This window comes from Podarcis gaigeae (assembly GCF_964106915.1).
Source record: "Podarcis gaigeae genome assembly, chromosome: Z".
Taxonomy (NCBI): Eukaryota; Metazoa; Chordata; class Lepidosauria; order Squamata; family Lacertidae; genus Podarcis; species Podarcis gaigeae.
The window spans coordinates 7,507,899-7,535,190 of NC_139691.1; the positions used below are offsets into that span (position 1 = coordinate 7,507,899).

The following is a 27,292-nucleotide window of genomic DNA, read 5'->3' on the forward strand; positions in this document are numbered from 1 at the left end:
TTTGTTGTTTGCTGTTTGTGCATATCTGATGTATCTTTTTGTGTTTGGTTCTCAGCTGTGTTGAGGAATACAGGCTGGCACCAGATGGCAAATCATGTCTCATGCTGTCAGACATCTGTGAGGGCCCCAAGTGCCTTAAGCCTGATGTGAAGTTCAATGATACCCTCTTTGGAGAGATGCTGCATGGCTACAACAACAGGACCCAGCATGTCAACCAAGGGCAGGTCTTCCAGATGACCTTCAGGTAGGCCTTATTCGCTCTCAACCAGCTTTTGCTACAATGTGCATTTACTGGGTATATAAAAATGGTAAAAGGACCCTTGACAGTTAAGTCCAGTCGTGAACGACTCTGGGATTGTGGCGCTCATCTCGCTTTACTGGCTGAGGGAGCCGACGTTTGTCCGCAGAAAGTTTTTCCGGGTCCTGTGGCCAGCATGACTAAGCCGCTTCTGGCGAAAACAGAGCAGCACACGGAAATGCTGTTTACCATCCCACCAGCGGTACCTATTAATCTACTTGTACTTTGACGTGCTTTTGAACTCCTAGGTTGGCAGGACAGACGCATATGCATCTGGACAGGAGTGTTTGTGTGTGTCAAAAAGTTGAAAACTCCCAGATTCTGCAAGTACCCTGAATTCCTTTTGCTCTGCAGTTTCTGATACAGAACCCAGTGAAGAAGCCATACATGATGTCCATGAACCAGAGTGTACTGGCTTCATGGACTCTTCTTATGGAAATTCTTTTAGTGGTTTAGGTGCTTCTGGGGCTGGTTCTGAGCACCATTCCCCCCCCCCCCCGGAATCCCCAGCTTTATCTACTGAAGAAGGGGGTGACAGCTGTATACATACAGTTCCTCAGAACCTCCCCCACAATTACAACAACTAAATTGTCTTATATTTATCCATTTTTTGGCTGAATACTTTCATACAGTCTCAAGTTTGTGCTAAGATTCCAGATTCTGCTCTAGATATCATATGCTATAACTCTTAGTATGAGTACAGCAGTGCAGAGTGCCCTGTTCAAAGCTAAGACCAAATAAATTGACCTAGGGGATGGAAGACTGCAAAGCTCTTTTATACCTTTCTAAGTTCCTTTGAGGAAGTATCCATACATGTAATGTTTTCTTTTTCTTTTTTGAAGTTTAAAGTTCACATCTGATTTTAAAAAGAGGGTGTTGATTGAATGGCATGCACCTAAAGAATGATCTGGCTTCCCTTCCACTTTCCCTCTGTTCTTTTAAATTCAAACTGGGTTTGGAGCAGCTGATTTTATTGTAGGGAAAAGCCCAGTCTCCTCAGTCTAAAAGCCAGGTGCTTCCTTTTGTGGAGTCATTAAAAGAGGCAGTGAGGCCTCAGGCCTCTAATCTAAACCCTATCCATTAAGCACACGACAGTTTAATAATAATAATAATAATAATAATAATAATAATAATAATAATAATAATAATATGCCACCCATCTAACTGGGTTGCCGCAGCCATTCTGGGCAGCTCACAACAAAAAATTAAAAACTCAACAAAAGATCCAACATTAAAAACTTTCCTGTTGTTATTACTCCTTTTCTTTATGGTTGAAAGTACTCAGTTTCATTCTGGTATCTTACTGCTAAGCTGGAATCACAGGCGGTAAGAGCCTGCTGCATCAACAACAGATGGCACTTTTAGATTCCCTCCAAGTCCAATGCTGATTCAGCAACCCATACTCCACGGTCCTCTTCACTTGAGAAAGGTTGATGATGATGCAAATCTTAAGGCTATTCATGTCATAGTATGCAATGACTTGTTCTTGTGAGGCTGCCGGGGCGCTGCCTGGATTTCTGAATCCCACAGAGGATAATTAGGGAGAAATCCCTTCAGTGTTAAATCTGTAAGACAGAAAAAGAAAACCAGTCATGGAATACTGGTGGAATATAATTAATATGAAGGCTATGAATTAATATGTGTGTGTCAGGGTGGGAGAAAATGTAGTCCATGAAAAAGGACAGATTTGCAGACAGATTTGTTGTTGTTGATGATGATGATGTTGATAATAATAATAATAATAATAATAATAATAATCAACATCATGGCTCTGTAGAGTAACTATGTCATTCCATAGTAATAATTTTAATAATAATAATAATAATAATAATAATAATAATAATAATAATAATAATTTATTTATACCCTGCCCATCTGGCTGGGCCTCCCCAGCCACTCTGGGCGGCTTCCATAAAAACCAAAAATACAGTAAAATATCACACGTTAAAAACTTCCCTGAACAGGGCTGCCTTAAGATGTCTTCTGAATGTCAGGTAGTTGTTTATCGCTTTGACATCTGCTGGAAGGGCGTTCCACAGGGTGGGCGCCACTACCGAGAAGGCCCTCTGCCTGGTTCCCTGTAGCTTTGCTTCTCGCAATGAGGGAACCGCCAGAAGGCCCTCGGCGCTGGACCTCAGCGTCCGGGCAGAATGATGGGGGTGGAGACGCTCCTTCAGGTATACTGGACCGAGGCCGTCCAGTATACCTGGCTATAGTAAATGGGCACCTGCAGGTTCTCAAGCTAAATCAGACCAAAAAAAAATGAGGGAAGAGGAAAGTTGTTTTGGAAATTTGAGATCAAAGACTCAAACACTGCTCAGACAATTCTAAGGAAGGAAAGATGCAGATTGTTGGAGTTCACAATATGTGAATTGTTTGACTGAGCTTGTACAGTAAGACCAAAAACTATTCACATTTAACCTGTGTGCATTCAGCTTTACGCACTTGAGATAGATAGATTAGATAGATAGATGATAGCTAGATAGATGATAGAGAGAGATAGATAGATGATAGATGATAGATAGATAGATAGATAGATAGATAGATAGATAGATAGATAGATGATAGATAGATGATATAGATAGATAGATAGATAGATAGATAGATAGATAGATAGATAGATAGATAGATAGATGAGATAGATAGATAGATAGATAGATAGATAGATAGATAGATAGATGATAGATAGATGATATAGATAGATAGATAGATAGATAGACAGATAGATAGATAGATAGATAGATAGGTAGGTAGATGATAGATAGATAGATGATAGATAGATAGATATAGATAGATAGATAGATAGATAGATAGATAGATAGATAGATAGATGATAGATAGATAGATGACAGATAGATAGATGATAGCAGAAAGAGGTGGGTGTCTGGGAAAGATGACTTTGGCAATCCCACCCACCACTGAACCCAATGTGTTTTGACTATATGCAGTTTTGGCTTTAGGTACGATCCCAGGAACTTAAACCCCTGCATAAGTTGCAGTTTACTATATACACATGTGTAGCTTGAGTTCCATAGCTAGCTGTACATTCAATCTACTCATCAGAGGATGGTAGGATGGGGCGGTGCTTTTGACCTGACATTGAGCTGGTTGTGTTACTGCTCACTGCTGCTTACCAGGACGAAAAGGTGAGGGGGAAAGGTGATGGTGAGTTTGGCATTGTACAAGCACACCAGCAGAAGCACTGGATTGGTTCCACCAGTGCGAGGTGAGCAGTGCTACCTGTGAGAATTACTTTAGTTCCCATTTACAGAGTTATGCAGGAGAGATCCCGAGTTGTTTGACCCTTTAATTAGTTCCCTTTTCCCTCCTGTAAAAACTATGCAAGACATTCTCCATTTAAAGTTTAAATTTTGTTGTTGTTGTTTTTGTTTAGTAGTTAGTCTTGTCCTACTCTTTGTGACCCCATGGACCAGAGCATGCCTGGCACTCCTGTTTTCCACTGCCTCCCGCAGTTTCGTCAAATTCATGTTGGTAGTTTCAAGAACATTGTCCAATCATCTTGTCCACATATAACTTTTACTCAGTGTACTTGCTCTTGTTAGATTAAATATACAAGACAGGTGTTATTTACATTGCTGATACATCTTACATAGGCTTGTCTCTGAGACAAATACTGTTGCAGACTGACTAACTCTGAGGCAGACAGCAGCACAACAGAAAATACCTGCTGCTCTCACACAAAAGACTTAATAACTGCCACTGCTGTGCCAATGGACATAACTGCCTCAGATGTAGGACAGCACAGAGTTCTATAGCCCTGATGAGCATTACCCTTTACCTAGCATTTTGAATGCTTTCATCCCATGTTAGTGCCTCACCACCTACTATTCTGTAGCGACTGGTGCATTATGGTGCTTAAATCATTGTGTTGAAGTTTTGTGTTCTTCCCTCATTGCTTTAAAATGGTTGCATTATTTCATAAAGCTTTATTGTGTGTGCTTCAGCTTGGGTTCAGGTTTTTTGTCAACACAGGTGTCACAAGGCAGTGGCAGGGAGTTCCAGATGAAAGGGGCAGCTCAGGAGAGAAAGGATGGGGGTGGGTAATAGAGAAAGGAATTATTTAATGTCACCTATTCTTGTTCAGCTTTCCTGTAACCACAATGTTTAGAAATCTGAAATGCAAGCTGAAATTCTTAGAAATCCAGTGCCTTTCTTTCTGGCAGCTTAGAAGTGCTTCCCAACAACCCTGTGAGATGGGTTGGCCTGAGAGCTAGTGACCTGCCCAAGGCTACCCAGTGAGTTTCACAGCTGTGTGAGTTTAAATATTGATTTTTCATGTCTATAAAATATTTTGTTGTGGCTCACAACAGTTTCACAGCTTATTGATATAGAGCTGTGGTCCAGACCATTTTTTTGACATTACATTTTTGCTGATGGGTCCTGGGGCAGAAATTGTAACGTTCTGACAAATTTCATGTGTATCTGTCATGAATAAAAGTAAACCAAGAAACAGCTCTTCATACTATTCTGCTTTGCAAATGGACACCATATTTAGTATTTCTGACATCACATTTTCCCCCAGTCCAGAGGAGTAAGCTGCAGACTTCCCTCCATTAGCCAAAAAAAGAACATGTTGGTAAACAGAACAGGGAAATCCCTGGAAAAATTATTTTCCCTTTCTTTGGCAACACAACCTCTGAAATCAACTCCAGCCAGCATGGCCGGTGGTCAGGGGTGATGGAACTTCTAGTTCAGCAATATCTTGAAGAGTCATGGGCTGGATCCAGACACATCAAAGAAGTGTTTCAGTTAAACACATTGTAAACTTTGTACAGTGGTACCTCAGCTTACAGACGCTTCAGGTTACAGACTCTGCTAACCCAAAAGTAGTACCTCGGATTAAGAACCTTGCCTCAGGATGGGAACAGAAATTGTGCAGTGGCGGTGCGGTGGCAGCAGGAGGCCCCATTAGCTAAAGTGGTGCTTCAGGTTAAGAACAGTTTCGGGTTAAGAATAGACCTCCTGAACAAATTAAGTTCTTAACCCGAGATACCACTGTATAAGAAATTGAGTTGGCAAAAATGGAACTCCACAGCACCATCTGGTGTCACAGTGTTATAATGCATATACAGCACATAAAGGTAAAGGGACCCCTGACCATTAGGTCCAGTCATAACCCACTCTGGGGTTGCAGCGCTCATCTTACTTCATTATCCGAGGGAGCCGACGTTTGTCCGCAGACAGTTTTTCCAGGTCATGTGGCCAGCATGACTAAGCCGCTTCTGGCAAACCAGAGCAGAGCACGGATACGCCGTTTACCTTCCCGCCGGAGCGGTACCTATTTATCTACTTGCACTTTGACGTGCTTTCAAACTGCTAGGTTGGCAGGATTTGGGACCGAGCAACGGGAGCTCACTCCGTCACGGGGATTCAAACCACCGACCTTCTGATCGGCAAGTCCTAGGCTCTGTGGTTTAACCCACAGCACCACTTGCATCCCATACAGCACATATAAAGCGTTTTTTTCTTTGTCAATGTAGCTGAGTTCATCGGTTTTCTATTCCTGTTCTACAACTTCGGCAAGGGAACCTCCATACTTCTGCGTGTCCTCTAGAGGAGGAGGGCTTTCCCCTCTACATACACTCTGTGGGGAAAGATGGACACTTTCCACTCAGTTATATTTTATCTGCAGTTAAAGCCCCAACTCTGGAGACTTTTTTCTTCCCCTGCTATTTGTTCGAGCTTTGTTACTCAATTCTTGTTTTCTCTTCCCTCAGTTTCCCAATGGAAGAAGAGAAATAAATACAGCCTTCCACCCAAGACTGCATTTAAGATAAATGGCATATGGGTTATAAAGCACTGTGCAGGGTACATAAGCTGTTTACGTATCTCCCTGTGATTGGGAGTGCTTTGCTTTTTAGGTTTTTTGTTTTTGTTTCTTTTTTTTATCTTGTTTGTGCCAAAGATCCCAGTTAAGATATTCAAGAACCTCTCTGAGCATTAAGGACACCAGCTGTTTGTGCAGCCCTTAATTTGATGCAAGTGAAACATAGCAGGAAGCTGCCCTAATGCCGGGGATTAAAAGCCTTTTTCAACAAAGTGGAACAGGGGGGCTGCATCTTTTAAAGGGATTTACAGCTCCTTGGATCCCTTTAGCTACATGGATGAGTCAGCCTGCTTCCTGTGCCTTAGTAGCTTCAGTTTCCATAATAAATAGAATAATCACAACCCACTGTGCAAGATGGCATGGCAGGGAAGCAACCCCGCAAGAATCTACCCCGAGCACCTTTATCAGGTAGTACCTAGGAATACTGTTGGGTAGTTGATTCACACCAAGTCAGACCATTGGTCCATCTAACTCAGTATTGTCTACAGTGGTACCTCAGGTTACAGACACTTCAGGTTACAGACTCAGCTAACCCAGAAATAATACCTCGGGTTAAGAACTTTGCTTCAGGATGAGAACAGAAATCATGCTCTGGCGGCGCAGTGGCAGTGGGAGGCCCCATTAGCTAAAGTGGTAGCTCAGGTTAAGAACAATTTCATGTTAAGAACGGACCTCCAGAACGAATTAAGTTATTAACCCGAGGTACCACTGTACACTATAACGATGATGATAATGATAGAATTTATATACTACTTCATCATAGCCTCTAGGTCCGGGGGTGTGGGGTGGGGGAGCTCCATATGTTATTGGACTTCAGCTCCCATCAGCCCCTGTTGGCATTAGTAGAGAGTTCACCACATTAGGAGGCTTTATGTTCCACTGTCAAACGGCTCTTACTGCCAGGAAGTTCTTCCTAAGGCTTAGTCAAAATCTCCTTTCTTGGTGGTTGGGGGCGGGGGATGAAGCAGCTTTTCCACAGCTCTCTCTGAGATGTATTTAATATGAAAACAACACTGGACAAAACAACTCATTTTCAATTTCCTTTTCATGTTGTTTGCTTTTCTATTTGACAAAATTCCACCCCTGTGCTGATTAAACACAAACAATTTAAGCATGTGAGTCAAAATTCACGAAAATCCAGTTCACCTCCCCCCCCTTCTTCCAGGGAGGAGGAGGGTGTCTTTATATAGTAACCCTGACTATTCAGTTCCAGAATGGCAGGCTTTTGTTTCAGCAAAGTTATGTTAATGTTGTCATGCTTCATGTTGGGTCACTGAACCAACGAGGGAGGAATTGTCATAATATTGATGGGAAGTTTTGGCAAGTTAATTTTAAAGCTGTCACTTGGCATCTCCCTCACTGTTGCTTCTCAATAAAACTCCATGATGATTATGGGTCATGCATGACAGCTAGAGAGCAATTGCTGCAACCAAGAGCTGGCAAGCAGTGTCATTTCCCCCCTCCCCCGAGATCCTTTCCCCAGACCCCACCCTTCCTTATCACCTACTTTCTTTCTTCTGGTTTGCCACTCAGTTATGGATTATTCACATGGCCCAAACTGAACCTGATCTTAAGAATTTGAAAATGAAACCTTGGGCTATACATCCCTACCTCACCTTATTGCCCTTTAAGAACATAAAGAAGAGCCCTGCTGAATCAGACCAAAGGCACCTGTATACATTAACAACAACAACAAGACAATGGGGGCCACCTTTCTTTATGGAAAACCTTCCAGAGACAGGCTGATTTAGGGCATCTTGGCTGGTTGCCCTGCACAGAGCTCTGAGCCAGAGGCACTGGGCTTTGGGATAGAGGCATGAGAGCTGTAGCAGGGTCCTAGAGTGTGCCTGCCTGCTGCCCAAAGCCTACTTAGTGCTTGCCCAGCTTTGAGAAGGAGACGGAAGACCACCTTCCCAAAACCCAGCACCTCCCTTACCCATCTTTGGGAAGGCAGCTCTGGTGAGGAGCATCTAATTTCGGCCTCACACAGGATGCCATATTACCAAGGTCCATCCATGTGGAGACCATATGCCAGTGATGGGCAGTGACAGAGGCAAAATAGGATAGAGCAACTGATGTTCTTTGCTTTCTCGCGGTTCCCTGCAGTTCCCCACTCCTGATATATCTAGCATTTCATTCTCACAGTGACTAACAGGTTAGCTTGGATAGCTCAGTTGGTTAGGGCATGGTGCTGATGATGCCAAGGTTGCAGGTTCAATCCCTGTATGGGCAGCTGCATATTCCTGTATTTCAGGGGGTTGGACTAGAGGATCCTCAGGGTCCCTTCCAACCCTATGATTCTATGTCCAACCCCCTGCCATGCAGGAAACTAACCAAAACTAACCAAAACATCCATGACAGATGGCCATCCAACCTCTGCTTTAAAAAATGCAAGGAAGGAGAGTCCATAACTTCTCAAGTGAGACCATTTCTCTGTCAAACAGCTCTTATTGTTAGAAAGTTCTTCCTGATGTTTAGTTGGAATCTCCTTTCTTGTAACCTGAAGCCATTGGTTCATGTCCTACCTCCAGAGCAGGAGAAAACAAGCTTTCTCTGTCTTCCTTGTGACAGCCCTTGAAATATTGGAGATGGCTGCCATATCTTCTCTCAGTCTCCTCTTTTCCAAGCTAAATGGTCTCAGTCCAGTATACCTGAAGGAGCGTTTCCACGCCCATCACTCAGCCCAGACACTGAGGTCCCCCTCTGAGGGTCTTCTGGCTGTTCCCTCACTGTGAGAAGTTACAGGGAACTAGGAAGAAGGCCTTCTTGGCAGTGGCGCCCTCCCTGGGGAATGCCCGCCCATCAGATTTCAAGAAGATAAAGAACTACACAACTTTAGGGTTTCTGGTCACCCCCACATTTAATGGTAGGCATTCTCTGCCACCCCTCCAGGGGCTGTGAAGAAGTTCAGGCAGTGGGGAGGGAGGAAATGAGGCATAAATCTTCCCGAAACTTTCCAGGGTTACTAGAAAGACTGTGGCACCCGCAGCGCCACTTGAACCAATGTCTGCTACTTTGGAAGGCAAAACAGAAGTAACCTGGGAGCAAGCCCCTGCCAAGGAATGAGCCTCCATTTCCCAGCATGATTTGTGGCAATGTTCCTCCTTAATTCAGCTAATTGGATGAATCATGAGGCATTTCTGAAGCAGGATATGCAAACAGGCTGCGATTAATCAGTTGCTGAAAGAAATGATACTTTTGAAAGTATTTGAATGATATTTTAAAGCTTTGAAAAATTCCTGCAACAGGCATGAATGGGGAAAGAGGAAGGCAGGGTGCTTGATGTTTTCTTATGATTATTGGATATGGTTTCCTTTTCCCTCTGCCCTCCCCTGTACAATGGAAAGAGGCATGTGTAGTTGTTTGTATGTTTCTTCTTGGATGAGAAGGAGGGGAATACATCTGATTTATGTTTTACAAGGAATTCAATACGGCTTTGTACGTCAACACAGCTTTATACGTCAACACTTTATCCCCCTTGATCGAGGAGTGAATGGGTGATATTTATTGCCATCTCCAGATGGGGCGATGTGAGAGAAGAAATGCAGTGAAAAAATAACCTGCAGCTTAACTGCTATCGAGTTGAGGAGAGGCAGAATTTGAGAGAGACTTGTGTTACAACCGGCACTGGAGAGGAAGGCATAACAGGGTAGGATCCAATGGCTCAGAGAAAAGGTCTGGAAGATTTGCTCTGCATGTTTGGCTGCAGTCAGACGGATTGCTGTGTGGCTGTGTTATCATTGGAATGCTATGCATCCTTGAATGAACACACATACAAAACAGACACTCAACCAGGGAAAGATCTACAACTGGAACAGTGAGCAAGAGGATTTGAGTAGGAAAAGGAGTTCAATGGGGAAAAAATACACATGCTATTTGGATTATATACACCAGTGTTTTTCAACCTTTTTTGGGCAAAGGCACACTTGTTCCATGAAAAAAATCACGAGGCACACCACCATTAGAAAATGTTAAAAAAATTAACTCTGTGCCTATATTGACTATATATAAAGTAATTCTCTTGAATAGGAATAATTTTACTACCTTTTTATATTTGCTGTATGCCGACCAGAGTGCCTGGGGGAAAACCAGCCAGATGGGTGGGATACAACAACAACAACAACAACAACAACAACAACAACAACAACAACAACACCACCACCAAACAACAACATACCAAGCTCCCTCAATTGTTCCTCATAAGGCTTGGTTTCCAGACCCTTAAACTTATTGGTTGTCCTCCTCTGCACATGTTCCAGCTTGTCAATATCTTTCTTAAATTGTGACGCCCAGAACCAGTCACAGTATTTCAGCTGTGGTCTGACCATGAGATCAGTATCCCACTCCCACAATTATTATCCAGTGACAGAAACTGATTGATTGCTTATATTTCTATGCCACTTTTCATTCAAATTAATCACAAAGCAGATTACAAACAATAAATAATAATGTAATAGAACATAACAAATACGACATAAATCTTATAAAATAACAAAGCAGTAGCCATCCCTAAAGCAATAGCCATCCCTAAAACACTACTAACAAAACAACTAAAAAAATAAGATAAACAGTACTATTACAAAAAAGTCATAGGATTCACAAAGTACTACATCAGTCATAATCTATAAAACAATATCATATCTATACAAAATTAAATCTATAAAACAACATTAACAAAATAGCAACCAAAAAATAATCTAAGCACCACTGAATTCATATGCACACACTCCAAACCCCCATGGCTCACAATCTTCTACTAAAAAAAAAAAAATCCTTTCAGTAGCACCTTAGAGACCAGCTAAGTTTGTTATTGGTATGAGCTTTCGTGTGCATGCACACTTCTTCAGATACCTTCAGATATCTTCTACTCATAATGCCCGTGGCAGCAACTCCCTTTTGAAGGCTCCTAGGGTTCTAGGGTGGGACAAGTCAGGTGTAAAAAGCCTTTGTCTGGTGGCCAGCATTAAGTCTCTTTCCCCTTGGAGGCATCCTGTGACAGATCCTGGAAGTTCCATATAGTCACTGTAGTCAGTAACCATTGATAGACCAAATGATATTTCCCCCATTCTCATATGTTAGGATAGTAAGTGGGGCATCTCAGTGGGACTGTGTGTCACCAATCCTGAAAGCATTGTACAGGCTGCCAGCAAGCTACTGAGCCCAAGACAAGGTGCTACTAGCACCCAAGTACCTAAAAGAATGGCTTCCCCAATATCAATCATCTCGGAACCCATCATTGACAGGCGAGGCCTTGTTAGGGGTGACGTATCTGCCACTCTGGGCTGCTTCAGGAGGAAGGGTGGGATATAGGTTAAAAATAATTAAATAAGTGCATTTATTTATAACCTGGTGGCTGCTGTCGTGCTCCTGTCCTAACTGTAATAGAAGTGAGGCTAACTCCTTAAGCATATGCCCTAGAGAAGTACCAACAACTGTTCCATTTTTTTTTAATGTGAACATATGGTAGACATATGTCTTTCCTTGCAGTGAGTGGCATGAACTGTAAGCCCCTTTACGTAGTGCACCCCTTAGTCCTTTCTGTGTGCCTGCAGAATTATGAGAGTCTGGCTTGTTGGCTCATGCTAAAAGGCCAGCATATGAATGAGGATATTGTGAAAAGAAATGGGCTCAGCGAGCAGGGCTAGAAAAGACTCCCATCTGAAGTTTGCAATGTAAAATCCAGTGCAGAGGAAAAGCAGCTTGAGGATCAGCAGAAGCATTATGGGGGATTGTACGCACATGAAGGTGATGGATGGTTGATGAAGGTCCCTGTGTGAGAGGCAGGGAAGGGAAGATCTCCCAGGGTGGGAGGCTGGGAGAAGAAAGGGAAGCTCCCAGGTGAGAGCTGGGAGGGTCCACCCCCTTCTTTGATCTTAATCAAAGGATTAAGATCTACCTTTGAGAGAGGACTCTACATGTTCATTTTCTTTGTTTTTGTCTAGATTTGTTTCGTTTATCTTAATGTATTACAAAAAAACCTTAATAAAATCTTATGAGCAAAAAAAGTAGAAGCATTATGGGGGGAAACCATTGCTGAATGACAGAGCATCTCCTTTGCATGCAGAAGATCCCGGGTTCAACTCCCGGCATCCCCAAGTAGGGCTTGTTTTAAACATGCCCTGTTTTAAACATTGGAGAGCTGCTGCCAGTCTGTGCAGATAGTATGAAGCTAGATGAACTAATTCTCTGACTTGGTGTAAGGAAATTTCCTTCAATTAAGGGTCAGGTGGGATTATTTAGCTCGGTAATATTTTGGCCTTTCTCTTTACCTCTTAGTTATGTATTTCCAGGAAAGGTCTTGTATCTCTGGTTTATTGACCAACCCTATCAAACAAAAGCCTGTGATTCTGATCTCAGGATGAAGGAAGACCCTTTAGATCTTTGAGCACATTTTGAATAGCTCTTGGGGAATATTAAATGTAAAGCATGTAACAACATTAAATTAATTTCATTGATTTTAAAAAGAGGGGTCCTTTGCAGTACCTAAATGTAAAAAGAATAATTGGTCTGTTTATTATTCCTGCCCTGAAGAGCACCACATTTCTCGGTGCCTTGAATAGCTTGTTTACCTCTTACCCTTCAGCTTGGCATAATAGATAGATCTGCTTCCCCGGGGCTGGCTTCTATTTCATTCCCTTTTATTATGGGTTTTTGTATGTGTGCACGCGCAATTCTATTACCTGTTCAGCGCTCTAAAGCCTCGGACATATTGGTTGGAGGGTAATGATAGTTTTTGAACCCGGGCTAATACCTCCACAGCACATGCTGTGCCGAAGGATTGGACTGAGGGACGTGCTGGCTAGAGAGAAAAACTGAGCCTTTTGCAGTTTAAGCGGGGGAGCGGTACTCTCGTGGCAATTGGCTGGCTCCGTCGGCTCCCACTTGATATGCAGGCTCACGCAGGGAAATTCAAAGCAGTGTGCGAAAAAAACGCTCTCCTGCCATCCGAGAACAGCATTAGTTCCTCAAGATCCATTTTGAACAAGCCGACTCTTCTTGCCCGTGCCAACGTCTCTTTTAGATAATTTGGCCTTTGCATTTCTCTGCATGCAGATGAGCTCCCCAAGGTCAGGGGAGCCTTGTTGCAACACAAGTGGGTAAACACCTTACTTGTTTCTGCAAGGCTGCACATACCCTCCGCAGCATTGGTTAAGGTGGTAAGAAGGCAGTGTATTAGCTGCAGATCTTTGGGGCTTTCATCTGTTTTGACTGTGCCCAACTCTGCAAACAATATAAGGAGGGAACCCGAAAGGGTCTGATATTAATTTAACGTATGGCTCCTCCTACCTGTCCCCCTGCCAAATGCTAGGCTTTGAATAACTACAGATTGGGCAACATTACGTAGCATATTTTGTCATTGTCTGTATTCTCTTTGTCTGGTTTTGCTATTTAGATCTTCAGTGAAGGGTGTGAAATGTAAACTGGTAGATGGAATAGCTGCTCTGAATAAGGCAAAACTGTGCCTTTAGTAAATTCAAGACATATTCCAGGTACTATTTTCCAAAAACTGGCTGCTTTTAATGTTCTCTGCTTTTAAAGTGCTGCTGCTGCTGTTCATATGCTGTCATATATTGTTATATTATTGTTAATATGTAAGCAGCCCCAAGTATATTTTAATACAGAAGGGTGGAATACCTATATGGCCTTGTGGACTGGTCTGGAAACTCCAGTGGGGCAGAATGCAGTGGCTAGACTGCTGGTGGGGCGACATGTCTGCTAACATATACTCTGTCAGTTGATATGCTAGCAGGCGATGTTCAAGGCTTTTTTGTTGATACACAGAGCCCTGAACAACTTTTGTCCAGGATACCTTAGGGACTGCCTGAGTCCTGTCTCCCTGCCCACAAAAAAATGTTACAGAGACCTGATTGATCTCATTCAGAAGTCAAGCATTTACTGCCACAGGTTCTGTGTTAGGGAACGCTCTTCCAGCAGAGATTGAGCAAGATTGATGTTTGCTCTGATTTTGAGCTAAAGAGCAGATTTTCCCTGGGAAAGAAGCAGGGCAAGGGGGAAACTGCTTGGACCTATACTTTCTATGCATAAGACAAGCGAAAGTATGGATGAGCCGTCAGGGGTGAAGTGGTTAGGTCCCAGTTGCAGCAAGGGAGCATGGAATATGTGGCCCTTGATATGCTGATGGACTCAAATTCCCTGTTCCATTCACCCTGGCAAATGGTAACAAGAGCTGCAGCTACACAACATTTGGAGGATGACAGGTTCCCCAACACTGCCAGATCGAACCCAACAGCATTAGCAAAGAGCTTCTGTGACAGTGGAGTAAGAACACTGGGCCAATGGTCCATCTAGTCCAGCACTTTGTTCTCACAGTGAGCAACCAGATGCCTCTGGGAACCCCACAAAAAGGAGTGCAACAACATTCTCCCTACCTGTGATTCATATCAGCTGGAATCCAGAGGCAAATGACCTCCAAGACCGGATGTAGAACATAACTATTAGAGCTGGGGGGTTTTCCTGCCTCCATGCCATGTAGTTCCTGCCAAGTGTTCTTAAGTAAAGGGACCCCTGACCATTAGGTCCAGTCGAGGCCGTCTCTGGGGTTGCGGCACTCATTTCACTTTATTGGCCGAGGGTGCCGGCTTCCAGCTTCCAGGTCATGTGGCCAGCATGACTAAGCCGCTTCTAGCAAACCAGAGCAACACATGGAAACACTGTTTACCTTCCCGCCGGAATGGTACCTATTTATCTACTTGCACTTTGACGTGCTTTTGAACTGCTACGTTGGCAGAAGCAGGGACCGAGCAACGGGAGCTCACCCCGACACGGGGATTCGAACCGCTGACCTACTGATCGGCAAGTCCTAGGCTCTGTGGTTTAACCCACAGTGCCACCCGCGTCCCTTACCAAGTGTTCTTACTTCCTAAGAAAACTGGAAAGAAACAGCTTCCCATAGCTTGCTCTCCACCCACCTTTCCTGCACCATAGAATACACTGCATCTTCTCCACAGATGTTTGTAATCTGTTCAGTGAGTGAAAATAGTCATTATCTTGTTAGCTTGCTGTGGTGAAGGAAGTTCAGATTTGCATTTTCACAGATAATCACCAAGCACAAAAAGGGCCTTCTCATGCAGCAGCGTTAATTGGGCTGAATGGTTAGGGAGGAAACTCCTGCCACCAAAGCGCCAGATCATCCTTCACTCAACTTAGAAGAGATACTGGGAAGAGCCAGTTCTAAAAATAGGCAAGCCATGGTGGGAGGGAAGAAGATTTGATGCTGATGGAAAGGGGTGTGGTAGTGGTGTTGGTAGCAGGATGTGGGACGGTTCCAAAGGAAGTGGAGTACAATAACAATATTTGTATTACGGTAATATTAAATGACAGTGAAAAAGGAAGGTGAAAAAGATAACTCAGACAGATTTTTCCCCTCTGCAGATGAGTTGTGAGTACAGTGGTACCTCGGTTTAAGAACAGCCCTGTTTACGAACTATTTGGTTTACGAACTCCGCAAAACTGGAAGTAGTGTCCCAGTTAGCGAATTTTACCTTGGTCTTAGAATGGAAGCCGAACGGTGGAAGGGCACTGGCAGCGGGAGGCCTCATTAGGGAAAGTGTGCCTCGGTTTAAGAATGGTTTTGGTTTAAGAACGGACTTCCGGAACGGATTAAGTTTGTAAACCAAGGTACCACTGTATTATAACAGTTTTATCCAGCTTTTTATCGAGGTGCCTCTAGCATCACCTGAGCTCCAGTAAGGCTGGAGTAGACCTAAACCCATTTTTTTTTGGGGGGGGGGGGAGCTGAAAAAAATCACATCTGGCAACCAATACGCCACTTTGGTTTCAGATAGTACATGGGTAGACAAGTCTAAAAAGCCCGGGACACAAATTTTCACAGTCCTCTGGCGGCTATGGTGGTTCATTTCCCAGAAGTATGTATTAAGCATTAACTCTGGAAGTGTATACTCCATTCTGATCAAACTAAGCCTCCTAGAGCACAATATACATCAGCATGACTCCCCCTCCAATATCATAGAATTGTAAAGTTGGAAAGTACCTCAAGGGTCATCTAGTCCACCCCTGAAAATCTAACCATAAAACCTTCATTCCCTCGTTATTTGATTTAACAGCATTGAACGTTGTTGTGCTTATAGATTTGCTATCCTAGAGAACAAAAAAGGACTCAAAATGTGAGTTTCTTCTTCCAAATGGAACCTCTGACATGTCAAGCTATTTCTCGTTTAGTCATGGGAAACAAAAAGAGGCAGGAAATTGAAAATTTCTTGATGTGGAGCTTTCCCATTGCACCTCTGGGCATGAGCTGGCAATGGGAAATTGGCAAAACCTCTCAGACATTTACATAATTGGCAAGACACAACATACGTGAGAACAAAAAACATGAGCCTTTCATCACATAGGACAGTCCTACAGTTGGGTGTGCTCATGTGCAGGATGGTGCTATTTTAAAACCGGGCCTGGATTTTCCAATGTTAGATGTTTTTGAAGGCAAAGAATGCCAGACAGCTGGTGCAGCAGCAGAAGTCCAGGAAAGTCTTCATGGAAGACTATGAGAGGATTAGAATGGAGGGAGTTAACATAGAAAAGAGGAACTAATTCAGATGCTTGATGTGGCACGGAGGACAAAGGCTCATGAATAGATGTCCTCCTAGTACAAACTTAGATGTAGAGTATGCTTCTATAATAAAGTGTCACTCTTCGCCAGGGGTAGGGAATCTTGGGCCTGGCCACTGAATATGGCTCTCTAGTCTTCTCTGTGTGGCCCTCACAACTGTCCTCAGGCCACACTCCTCACCAGAACTACTTTGCACTGTCCTTGAATGTTTTTGCCTGGGAGGAATGTGTCCCTGAACTCTTGGCTGCCGGTATAAAGGTAAATGTTTCATTCACCACTCTGTCCACTTTTGCCTCTGACCCTGCCCATAACTGGCATGTCACCCAGAAAGGAATGTGGGCCCCAGGCTGTAGAAGGCTCCCTGGCCTTCCTCTGCATCACCATTTTGTATGAGACAAATGAATACCTATCACCAGCAATACCTACTGCATTCTGTCTAGTAGCATGGGGAGCTTCTCACCAAAGTCCAGCTCTTCTATAGTCCTAAAGTCAAGGTGGGTTGAGGAAGTCTCCAGGTTTCCCTCACTGCCTGGATCGTAAGCTTTTCAGAATCGGGCATGATTCTCTTTGTACCTCCCTGTTCTCTTCACCTTGCAGCTGATGGCTAGGCATGGAATTAGCTGACCTAGGAGGTTTTCCTTGTCTCTTAAGATTTTATTATTCTAAATTTAACCTGGGATTATTGTACAGTTACTCCACATTATTAAGCAGTGTGACAGAAAATTGGTTTTACAATTATAATAATAACTTAGATATATTACACACCTTACCTTTCATCCGTAAAGGAGGTCCAAAGTGCTTCCCCCACCTGTCCCCATTGCTGATGCCTTTCCAGGGCACCCATGAAATAAAAAAAATCCTCCAGCACCAAGTTGCAATTTAAATTCCCCACAATTCCACAGAATGACACCACATTTGGGGGGATTGTCAGAAATTATGTAAAATGGCAGTGCCAAGACCCTCTGTGAATGACCCAGTACCACCAAATGAAAATGCATTAAAGGGAACCTTGCCAAGGTGTCAGGGACTGGGCAGAGGAGGAATGGTGGAGACTGCCTCCCCATTCTGACCCTTCCAGGGTAGAGGAAGAGGAAGACAGTATAGATTTACAACAGTGGTTTGTGGGAGGTCACAGTTCAGAGGCAGATGAGGGGGAAAGCTGGGAAATAATGGGAGAGGAGGAGGCAGAAGCAGCGTGACAGCTGACTGACATGGTGTCATTAGAAAGCATCCCAAACACTACATCTCCCAGAACCCAGCGAGCCTTGAAAGTAGGAAAGCAAAGAGCTCAAAGACAGAGGGCACATAGTAGCACCCATAGATGTGACGAATGAGGAAGCAGGAGAGACGGGGGGTTGAGATTCACTCAGAAGAACGCCTTTATCCAAGAGGCTGGGTTCTATAGCCTCTCTCTGTAACAGAAGGACATCCTCTATTCTAGGCTTTATTCTGGGGGTGAGGGGCTTGAACTGTATAGCCCTTAATAAAACCCATCTCCCCTCCCCCCCAGCTCCTTCAGTTTAAGTCAAATTACTACTCTGTCCTTTTACTTAGGGGGCTATCAGAAAGTAAGGGGGCAGCCGCCTTGCCCCAAGCACTGAGCTAGGGGTTCAGAATGATTGTTCCAAAGCAGAATCTGTACAAGTCCTTTGCTCCACTGAAGTTGATAGAAGCTTTGGCATGCATTGAAGTGGGAACCAAATTTCAATTTGGCATTGGTATTTGAAGCAGCACTGGGCACTAAATAGACACCAACCATTGGTACACATTGCAATTTCCTAATAATCCTCCGCCAAGCCATACTGTGAGGACAGCATGAAACAAGTGTTTCATGGCCATTGTGTCCATAGTATTCTGTGTCTCACTTGCGGGATCATCACCTTGTCACCACAAGTGGGCTTGCACATTCCTATAAGTGGTCCTATTTAGGATTCACTCTGCTTACCCTGAAAAGGGGGAGGGGCTAGAAAAAGTGCCCTAAACATAGTCTGCTTCTTTCCCCCCTGACTGGATCACCACACAGCGGTTGTAAAAGACAATTGAAATTTGGAACATGTAATATACGCACTTTGTTGAATAACACAGATAATGAGCATCCTGAATGCAGGACTGCAATCATTGCCAGAGAGTTGTGATGTTTTAATATTGATATTTCAGCACTTCAAGAAACTCAAAAAGCAGGAGAGGGATAATTGAAGGAAGAAAAAGGAGGCTATACATTCTTCTGGAAAGGTGTACCTGAACAAGAATGAAGAATACATGGAGTAGGCTTTGCTATAAAAAATGATCTTGTGAAGCTCTTGTCAGAAGTCCTTACTGGCATTAATGAGCAACATTCAACCCTTCAAATAAAACTCACCGAAAACTAGCAGGTGACTATTCTAAGTTTTTATGCACCTACACTGGGTGCCAATGAAGACATTAAAGAAAAATATTATTCTCAGCTGGATGCCATCCTATCAGAGACACCTAAGGAGATTATCCTCCTGGGTGATTTTAACACAAGAGTTGCATGAGATTTCAATCTGTGGCCAGGAACTATTGTGAAAGAAGGAATTGGCAACAGCAACCAGAATGGAATTTTACTTTTGACTATATGTGCAGCACATAACCTTGTTATTACCAACATACTCTTCAAAAAAATAATCATCATGGAAGCACCCTAACTTGAAACACTGGCACCTCTTAAATGATATAATAGTCCAAGCTAAAGATTGGTGTGATGTGCTCCTTACAGAGCCATGACAAGTGCCAACAAGTGCTGGACATATCACCAATTAACACATTCCACAATGGCTATTAACATTGTACCTCAACACAGGCTTCAAGGAAGGAAACCAAGGTGTAAAATGAACACTCAAGCTCTTCAAGATTCTATTAAGTGGGCTTGCTTCCAAATGACTGTTAAGGACCACCTGCTTTCGGAGTTCCCTGATAGCATCAAGGAACACTTGACCAAGCTAAAATATCCATTGCTACGGCCAGTGAACAAACTATTGGATACCAACCAAGAAACAGCAGGACTGGTTTGATGAGAATGATAGTGAGATAGAATGCATTATCAACAAGAAAAGATCTGGCAAAGAAATAGAAACTGCATCACTAAGGGAAAAAACCTACGCTAAGGCCGAGTTTCAAAGAAGAACCAGAGAACTAAAGAACACCTGGTGGATAAAAAAGCTCAAGGGCTCCAGCACTTAGCCAACACTTATGATACATAGGACTTCTTTAAAGCCACAAAGACAATTTATGGGCCAATATATTATGGTATAAGCCTCCCACAGATGGTACCACACTTCCGTTACCCTGGAAAGAACATTAGCAGCATCTCCTTAACCGCAACTCCCAGGAGCTGCCATGGTCCTCTCGCAAATCCCGCAAAAACAAATTAGAGATGAGCTTGCAGTATCTCCAGATTTGGGAGAGATGTGTACAGCTATTAACCAAATGAAAAACAACAAAGCCAGTGAACCTGATGGGATACTTGCCAAAGTCTTCAAAGTAGTCAGAAATGAACTTACAGGCAGTGGCGGAGGTTATGTCCACACTGCCCAGGAGCAAGCTGCTCACGGGGGCGGAACGAGCCGCCCATGGCAGACACTCAGTGTGCCACCCACCCACGACTCCTAAGCATTCCCCCAAGCTGTCAAAATGAAGGGGGAAGAGGGGAATGCTGCTGCCAAAGCAGCACAGCTCCCCACCTTACCCCGACAGCTCACGGTAGGCTTGAGAGTCGCCGGCAGGTGGCATGCTGAATGTCACCCCCCTCAGTGAGGGCATCTGGGGCGCTCCGCCCCCACTGCCCCACTTCCTATGCCCCTGCTTACAGAACAATTTCACAAGCTCATAAAAAGAAAATATGGGAGAGAGGAGATCTCAGCAGACTTTAGGGTTGCCAAAATTATCAATCTTTATTAAAAAGGTAATAGAACAGATTGCAGAAACTACTGTATTGAGGCATCTCTTTATTAGCTGGAGCTGGAAAAATTCTTGGAAGGATCGTAACAAACCATCTTCTAACTATATCTGAGGATACCCTTCCTGAATCACAAAATGGTTTTCAACCTAGGGGGGCAGTGGACATGATTTTCACTGCTCAACAGCTTCAAGAAAAATCCAGAGAGCAAAACTAAAACCTGTATATGGGGTTGACCTGACCAAGACCTTCAACACTGTAAATTGTACTGCCTTGTGGACTGTCCTTCTGAAAATTGGCTGCCCAGATAAATTTGTGAACATCCTTCAGCTCCTCCACGATAATATGACAGCAACATTCTCAGATAACAATGGCTCTCAAAGTGAACCATTCACAGTGGGAATAGACGTTAAACAAGGATGTGTTATCACCTCAACTCTATTTCTTATTTTCATTGCCATTATCCTACACTTTGTCAAAGGGAAACTCCCCACCGGGGTAGAAATCATATATTGAACAGATGGAAAGCTCTTCAATCTGAGCAGGCTGAAAGCAAAGAGTAAGGTTACCATAACCTCCGTCATAGAGCTTCAATACACTGATGACAACATAGCGTATGCACACTCAGAGGATGACCTCCAAACCATCCTAAATATCTTCACAGAAGCTTATGGAAAGCTCTGCCTATCACACAACATTCAAAAAACCAAAGTGCTGCATCAATAAGCACACACAAAAAAACCCCTTTGCAGCACCACAAATTCAACTTAAGGGTATAACATTGGAAAATCTCAATTATTTTTTCTACCTAGGCAATTATCTTTCCACAAGGGCCGACATTGATGCCAAAATTCAGCATTGCCTGAGCTGTGTGAGTGCAGCTTTCTACCAATTGAAGCATGTGGTGTTTGAGTACCAGGACATTTGCAGGGAAATAAAAATATTTTTAGTTTTTAATTTTTTAATTTTTTTACATTTTAAAATTTATACCCCACCCATCTGGCTGGGTTTCCCCAGCCACTCTGGGCTGCTTCCAACAGAACACTAAAAACAGAATAAAACTTCAGACATTAAAAACTTCAAACATTAAAAACTTCCCTAAAATGCTCATTTACAAAGCTATTGTACTACCAACCTTACTGTGCACTTGTGAAACACGGACCACTTATAAACGCCATTTCCTACTCTTCCAAAGATTCCAACAGTGGTGTCTCCAAAAAAAATTACATATCACTTGGGAAGGTAAGCAACCTAATGTCAGATTACCAGAAGAAGCAAAGATCACCATTGTTGAAGCAATGATTCTTTGACATCAACTTTGTTGGACTGCTCATGGTGTTTGGATGCCTGATTATCGTCTTCCAAAGCAACTGCTCTTCTCCCAACTCAAGAATGGAAAGTGAAATACTGGTGGACAACAAAAGAGGTTTTAAGATGCCTTCAAGGCAAACCTTTAAAAATATAGTATAAACACCAACAACTGGGAAACACTGGACTGCGAGCGCTCCAGTTGGAGAACAGCCTCTACCAAAGGTGTCATGGGCTTTGAAGAAGCACAAACTGAGGACAAATGGAAGAAATGAGCTAAGAGGAAGGCACATTTGGCAAATCCTCACCATAATCAACTCCTACCTGGTAACTTACGTTCCCACTATGGAAGGACGTGCGGGTCCAGAATTGGCCTCCACAGTCACTTACGGACACACTGTTAAGACCATATTCATGGAAGACGATCTGTGAGTGATTGCCAAAGAAGAAGAAGGTATTCTGTGTGAAGAGAAAGCAGACCTGGTTCACACAACATAGTAAATCATAGTTCAGTTTACCAAGACTGCACGGGTATGCAGGATCCTGGAGGGTTGCTCACAACTGCTTTGCTCCTTCTGTGTCTTTTATACAGCTATATGACACTGAGCTAGGACAAGATTTGACTCAGTACATTCACCCAATTGGGATGTATGGTTAAACTCAGTGCTCACTAACCATGATCTGTAACCTTAGTTTGTTCTGACTAAACCAGGTTGTGAATCTAGATTATGAGTCTGTTTTACACTTTTTTTGTCCTGATCTTCCATGCCTATTTATGTGGAAATCTAACTGCATTTTTAACAGTCCTTTAGGTTGTCTCAGGAAGTGGTGGAATGTATCTCCATGATGCCTGGGACTGGTGTGCATGTGGGGGGGGGGGGTCTCCCGCACCAGAGGTGGGGTGAGGGACGGAGGACAAACAGAGCCCACTGCACCTGCTCAGCCCCCCCACCACCACTGGGGTGACACCGGCCCCAAACAGCATGGCTGTTGAACCCTTCTTGCACCGCCTTCTATGAATTGAAATCTTGCAAGGCCACTTGGGAACGACAGTGTGGGATGCAGCAACTGTGTACTCTTCAATCCAAGCCTCATATGAGGAGGGTTTAACATCTCTGCCACTCAGGGCTGGTGTAGCCCCAGCGGTTGTGGGTGCTGGGTGGGTGAGGTGGGCTTAGTTTGTCCTCCAGCCCTCATCCTTCCCCCCCCCCCACAAGGCTGGGATCGAAGGGTGCGTAGCTGTTGCATCCCCATGCTGCCCCACCCCCCCAGTGGCCTTGCAAGGCTGGGATCCAGGGAAGGCGGTGTAAGAAGGCAGAACAACAATGTGCTGTGCTGCCTGCCTGCACAAGGGGAAGCCCAGTCAGCCAACATGGCATTTGGCAGCCATGAAGCTGGCACCCCCAGCATGGCCTGGTGCTCCTGTGAGCATTGATTCCTCCAACACCAGGAGAGGTGCACTGGGCAGGGCTGTGCTGGGAGCACCTACTTTGTGCCCTCTCAAAAATCCATGCCTGGGGCCACAGCCCCTCTGGTACATACCACACTATGCCCCCTGGTCTCATGGATCCTTACACTCCATCAGTGTGTATTGTGTGAATGTGTTTGCTGTTTTAATCCAGTTTCAGAAATAAAAGCACAAACCAGTATCTGTTGGTTTCTATCCACCATCTCTCATTCCTTCTTTCATGGCAGGCTTCTATTTCTGGTTGTTTGTCCAAACCCAACATGAATTAAAGACTCTTCCAAATACAGGATTCTACATTTTCTGGGCTAACGTCAACCTGGATATGTAACATTTTTCTCTTATTCTTTTTTTATTCCTTAGGTATATTTATCTACCTAATCCTGAACAAGAGCTCAGTGCAAACTTAAACATTTACTTAACTGGGGCATTTAGTTGGCCCAACTGAGAGATTTCAGCATTCTGTATGTTCTCTTAAGGTACTATAGCACAGAGATGCTTGCTTTATGTCTGTTGCCCTAGGGCCACAGTTGGCTCAGTTTCATGCAGTCCTCAGCATCATTTGGCTCTGGATACTACAGGGGCAACATTTACTCTGCAGACCACCCTTCTGAGGAGCCTTTCCTCTTTCACTGTGTGTGTGTTGAGAGAGAGAGGATAGAGAAGCACAGAAAAAGAACTATGCAATGATGCAAACTGCTGAACTGTTGGAAACTCATTGCATAGCAGATTTGTATTCTATTCTGTGAAAGAAAAGTTGCCAGCAAACTGCTTATGCATTCCCTTGCAAACAAGAGGCTGCTGGTGCAGAACACTTTGCCAGTGCGATGAGTAATTGACTTTAACTTATTGCCACACTGGATATAACCCTCTGGCTGTGCTCACTATCAACTGCTCCCCACCCATCTTACTTTTCCCATTGGTAAATGGCATTTCACGTAGAAATAATTCCCCCACCCCGGCTCTACAGCATATCCTTCCCCTCAATTATTCCCCCCCTTAAATATAACATTCTCCCCCTCACACACACAGTGGAGTGTAGAGTAAGAGACCCTTTCCACCCCTTTTTATTCCTTCAGAACCAGCTGCCAGGCCATTTGGGTCCATCTGATTTCTCAGCCTCCTTGAAGCAGTTTGACAATCAGTGCATCACACAACCCAGCAGGGGTTGATAGGTGGGAGGAACTGCAGAACTGATGCAGCAGGTGGTAACTGAGAGGAGGGAAGAGTGCTCAGCCTGCCTGCCATTCACCTTTTTCTCTCCCTTGCCTCACCTGCAATACTGCCATAGAGATTGCAGCTCATACCAGATGTCTGATACCTGCAGCAGCAACAAGTGAACATCTGGAAGGTTATATGGCATTGCCACACGTCATTAAGAAACCTGTGAGCCCCATGCAGTTGATGGATATGCTGATCAAATAGAGGTTGTGTGTAAAATGAAGACTGCAATAGAGACAATAGGCCTTAGTTCACAGCTCCCTAAGACCTGGATTCTGCCTCCTGGGAAAGCTGACTTGGAGATCAACTTGTGTGTGTGTATGTGTGTACACTCTCCTTGCATAGGGTGTTTTCTCTTCTACAGTTCAGCTGAAACACAGAAAAGTGACGTCATCATGTACCCTACTTGTGCTTTTAGTGTAGACAATATTTCACATGTGAAAAGGGGGCATACTTGCACCATTCCTATTTTCATAACAATAATCCTCCCCCTTATTACACCTTGCTGGAAGCTGTACTGCCTTGTATTTATTCAACTTGTAGGGACTTTGTGGAGGGGGCTGAACTTGTTCAATTCTCATCAACAAATTCCAAGTAGGTGTTCTCTAAAGGAATAAATAGGGACAAGAGACCAGAAAACCAGAGACAATTGGTGTGTATGTGATGACAGGCACATGGACACACTGAACTAAACATCCTGTTTCAAAGGAATGTCTAGGAGTTGTATCCTGGTAGAGTCAAAATATAGTCCATAGCTTCAAGACAGCAAACACAGTTGGTTGTTGTTTGAGCTGTACTTATTTTCTAGCACACCACTCCCCCAGTACTAAAGCTTTTGAAGATCTGGTTCCTTCAGGAATATAGTAGCTTTCCTATACAAACTTTCCTCTCTCTTTTTTAAAAAGTCACCAATTTCAATCCTTTTCCTTTAATGTTCATGGAGTGCAAATCAGCAGTAGTACAGGAAGTAACCCTGCTTCCAGTATTGCAAAAGTAGTGGAATCAGTGTTAGAAACTCCCATTGTTCTAGGCGCATTTTGCGACAGGGGATTTCATTAGTTTCTGAGCTTTGGGCACAGAACTGCACCTAAGATTTCAGATTAAAACTGCAGAGTGGAAGGAAAGGAGGACCTTTTTTCTGCCTCCCCACTTCCAGCTACTCTCTGAAGACTGGAGAAGAGACCCTCTTAAGAATATTAGGGTAGGAGTGGAACTAGACTATGTGAAAAATGAACATAATATTTTAGCTGCAGTTGTTGCACCCATAACCTAGGTTTGAGGTGTCATTTAGCTCTTAGCTTTCATATCTCAGTTTCTAACACTGACTGGAATACTGAAAAGTGTTTAATATGTATAATAATAATTTAATAAACCAGTTTAAGCTTGGTTTTTCCTGTTTCCTTTGGAGTTCCAGTAGGAGCTCCATAGTTATCTCCCCACCTCAAAAGAGAACAATAGTGTTCATTTTGCTGCTATTAACATGAAACTTCTTACAATCAGAAATTGGGAACTGGTGACCTTGGGCAAGGACTCCTTGTGTGGACCATATTTTTGTGGTGTTTCCACCACGGTAAGTGACAGGTTTCAAGGCTGGTGTAAAATGGACCACATTGAGACCACACAACAGCTGCAGCATCAGGAATGATTTAGATTTCTTCACTTGGCAACTGTTGATAGGCAGATTGAAGCAAAATGCAGCCAACAAAGCTGTATTTGAAGCAACTGTGTACACTATTGCTAGGAGGAGGAAAACGTAAGTCACCATATATTCCCCATTGTGATATTTATGAAGAACCCAGGAAGAAATTAATTGCAAATTTGCTAGTCAGCTTGTCTCGTTTCGGATGACGTATCTAGAGTAAGCTTATCTTTACTTGCCAATCCAGTGAAGGATGTGACGTTTAGAGGTGCCAAAGTTGCAGTGGTTGCACAAAAGCCAAAGAAGGAAAATAGATTAGATTAAAGCTAATGCAATGAACTGCAAAGATCTGTGGAAACTTAACATCCAGCCCCTCATAGTACCATGACCAATTTCCTTTAGATAATTAGCAATTGTGGCTGACATGGAGACATTAGAGCTCTTGAGCCCTTTAATACAATTTCATTTAAACTCTTGGTACACACTAATTGTTTTATGACTTTTGGTCCTTGGCTATTATTTCAAGATGGCCATGTTTTTTGGTGAAACAACAAAACTAAAAAATGTTGTTGTTGTTTTGAGATAGAGATTCAAAGATGCATTTATCCAGATCAGTTTCTCTGCAGGTGATGAAGCAAGTGAGAACATGTCTTCTGGTCCCTTCCAACAATTCTGTGATTCTAGCTAGATGTTGAGAACTATTTCACTTCAAATGCCACTCAACAAGCTAATAGATAACACACAGAGAGATATATTTATATACACTTCCAAACAGACTCATTGAATTATAGAGTGGGAAGAGACCCAGAGGGCCATCTAGTCCAATCTCCTGCAATGCAGGAATCTCAACACGCAGTCCCCCATCCAATTTGAAACCATATCGGACCCTGCTTAGCTTTGCAAATGTGGTAGTAGTTTTATTGCTGCATTACAAGGGGTGGGAACCTGGATAGCTGTGCAGCTGTTCTCTGAGACAGTCAGAAAGGAAATGGCTCCTTTCAGTTCAATT

The 27,292-nt window shown here is 43.5% G+C and overlaps 1 protein-coding gene across 4 annotated transcripts in view; it reads left to right on the plus strand.

The window, feature by feature from the left end:
• ASTN2 (astrotactin 2) overlaps positions 1–27,292 on the plus strand; it is a 661,500-nt gene that overhangs the window by 438,751 nt on the left and 195,457 nt on the right. For 2 of the 4 annotated variants that reach the window (XM_083721626.1, XM_083721627.1), the window contains exon 13: positions 56–244. In XM_083721626.1, coding sequence (XP_083577752.1) covers positions 56–244 — 189 coding nt within the window. Of the gene's footprint in view, positions 1–55; positions 245–3,417; positions 3,525–13,617; positions 13,637–27,292 lie in introns of those variants that run through there. The other 2 variants (XM_083721629.1, XM_083721630.1) reach the window with 2 other exon arrangements.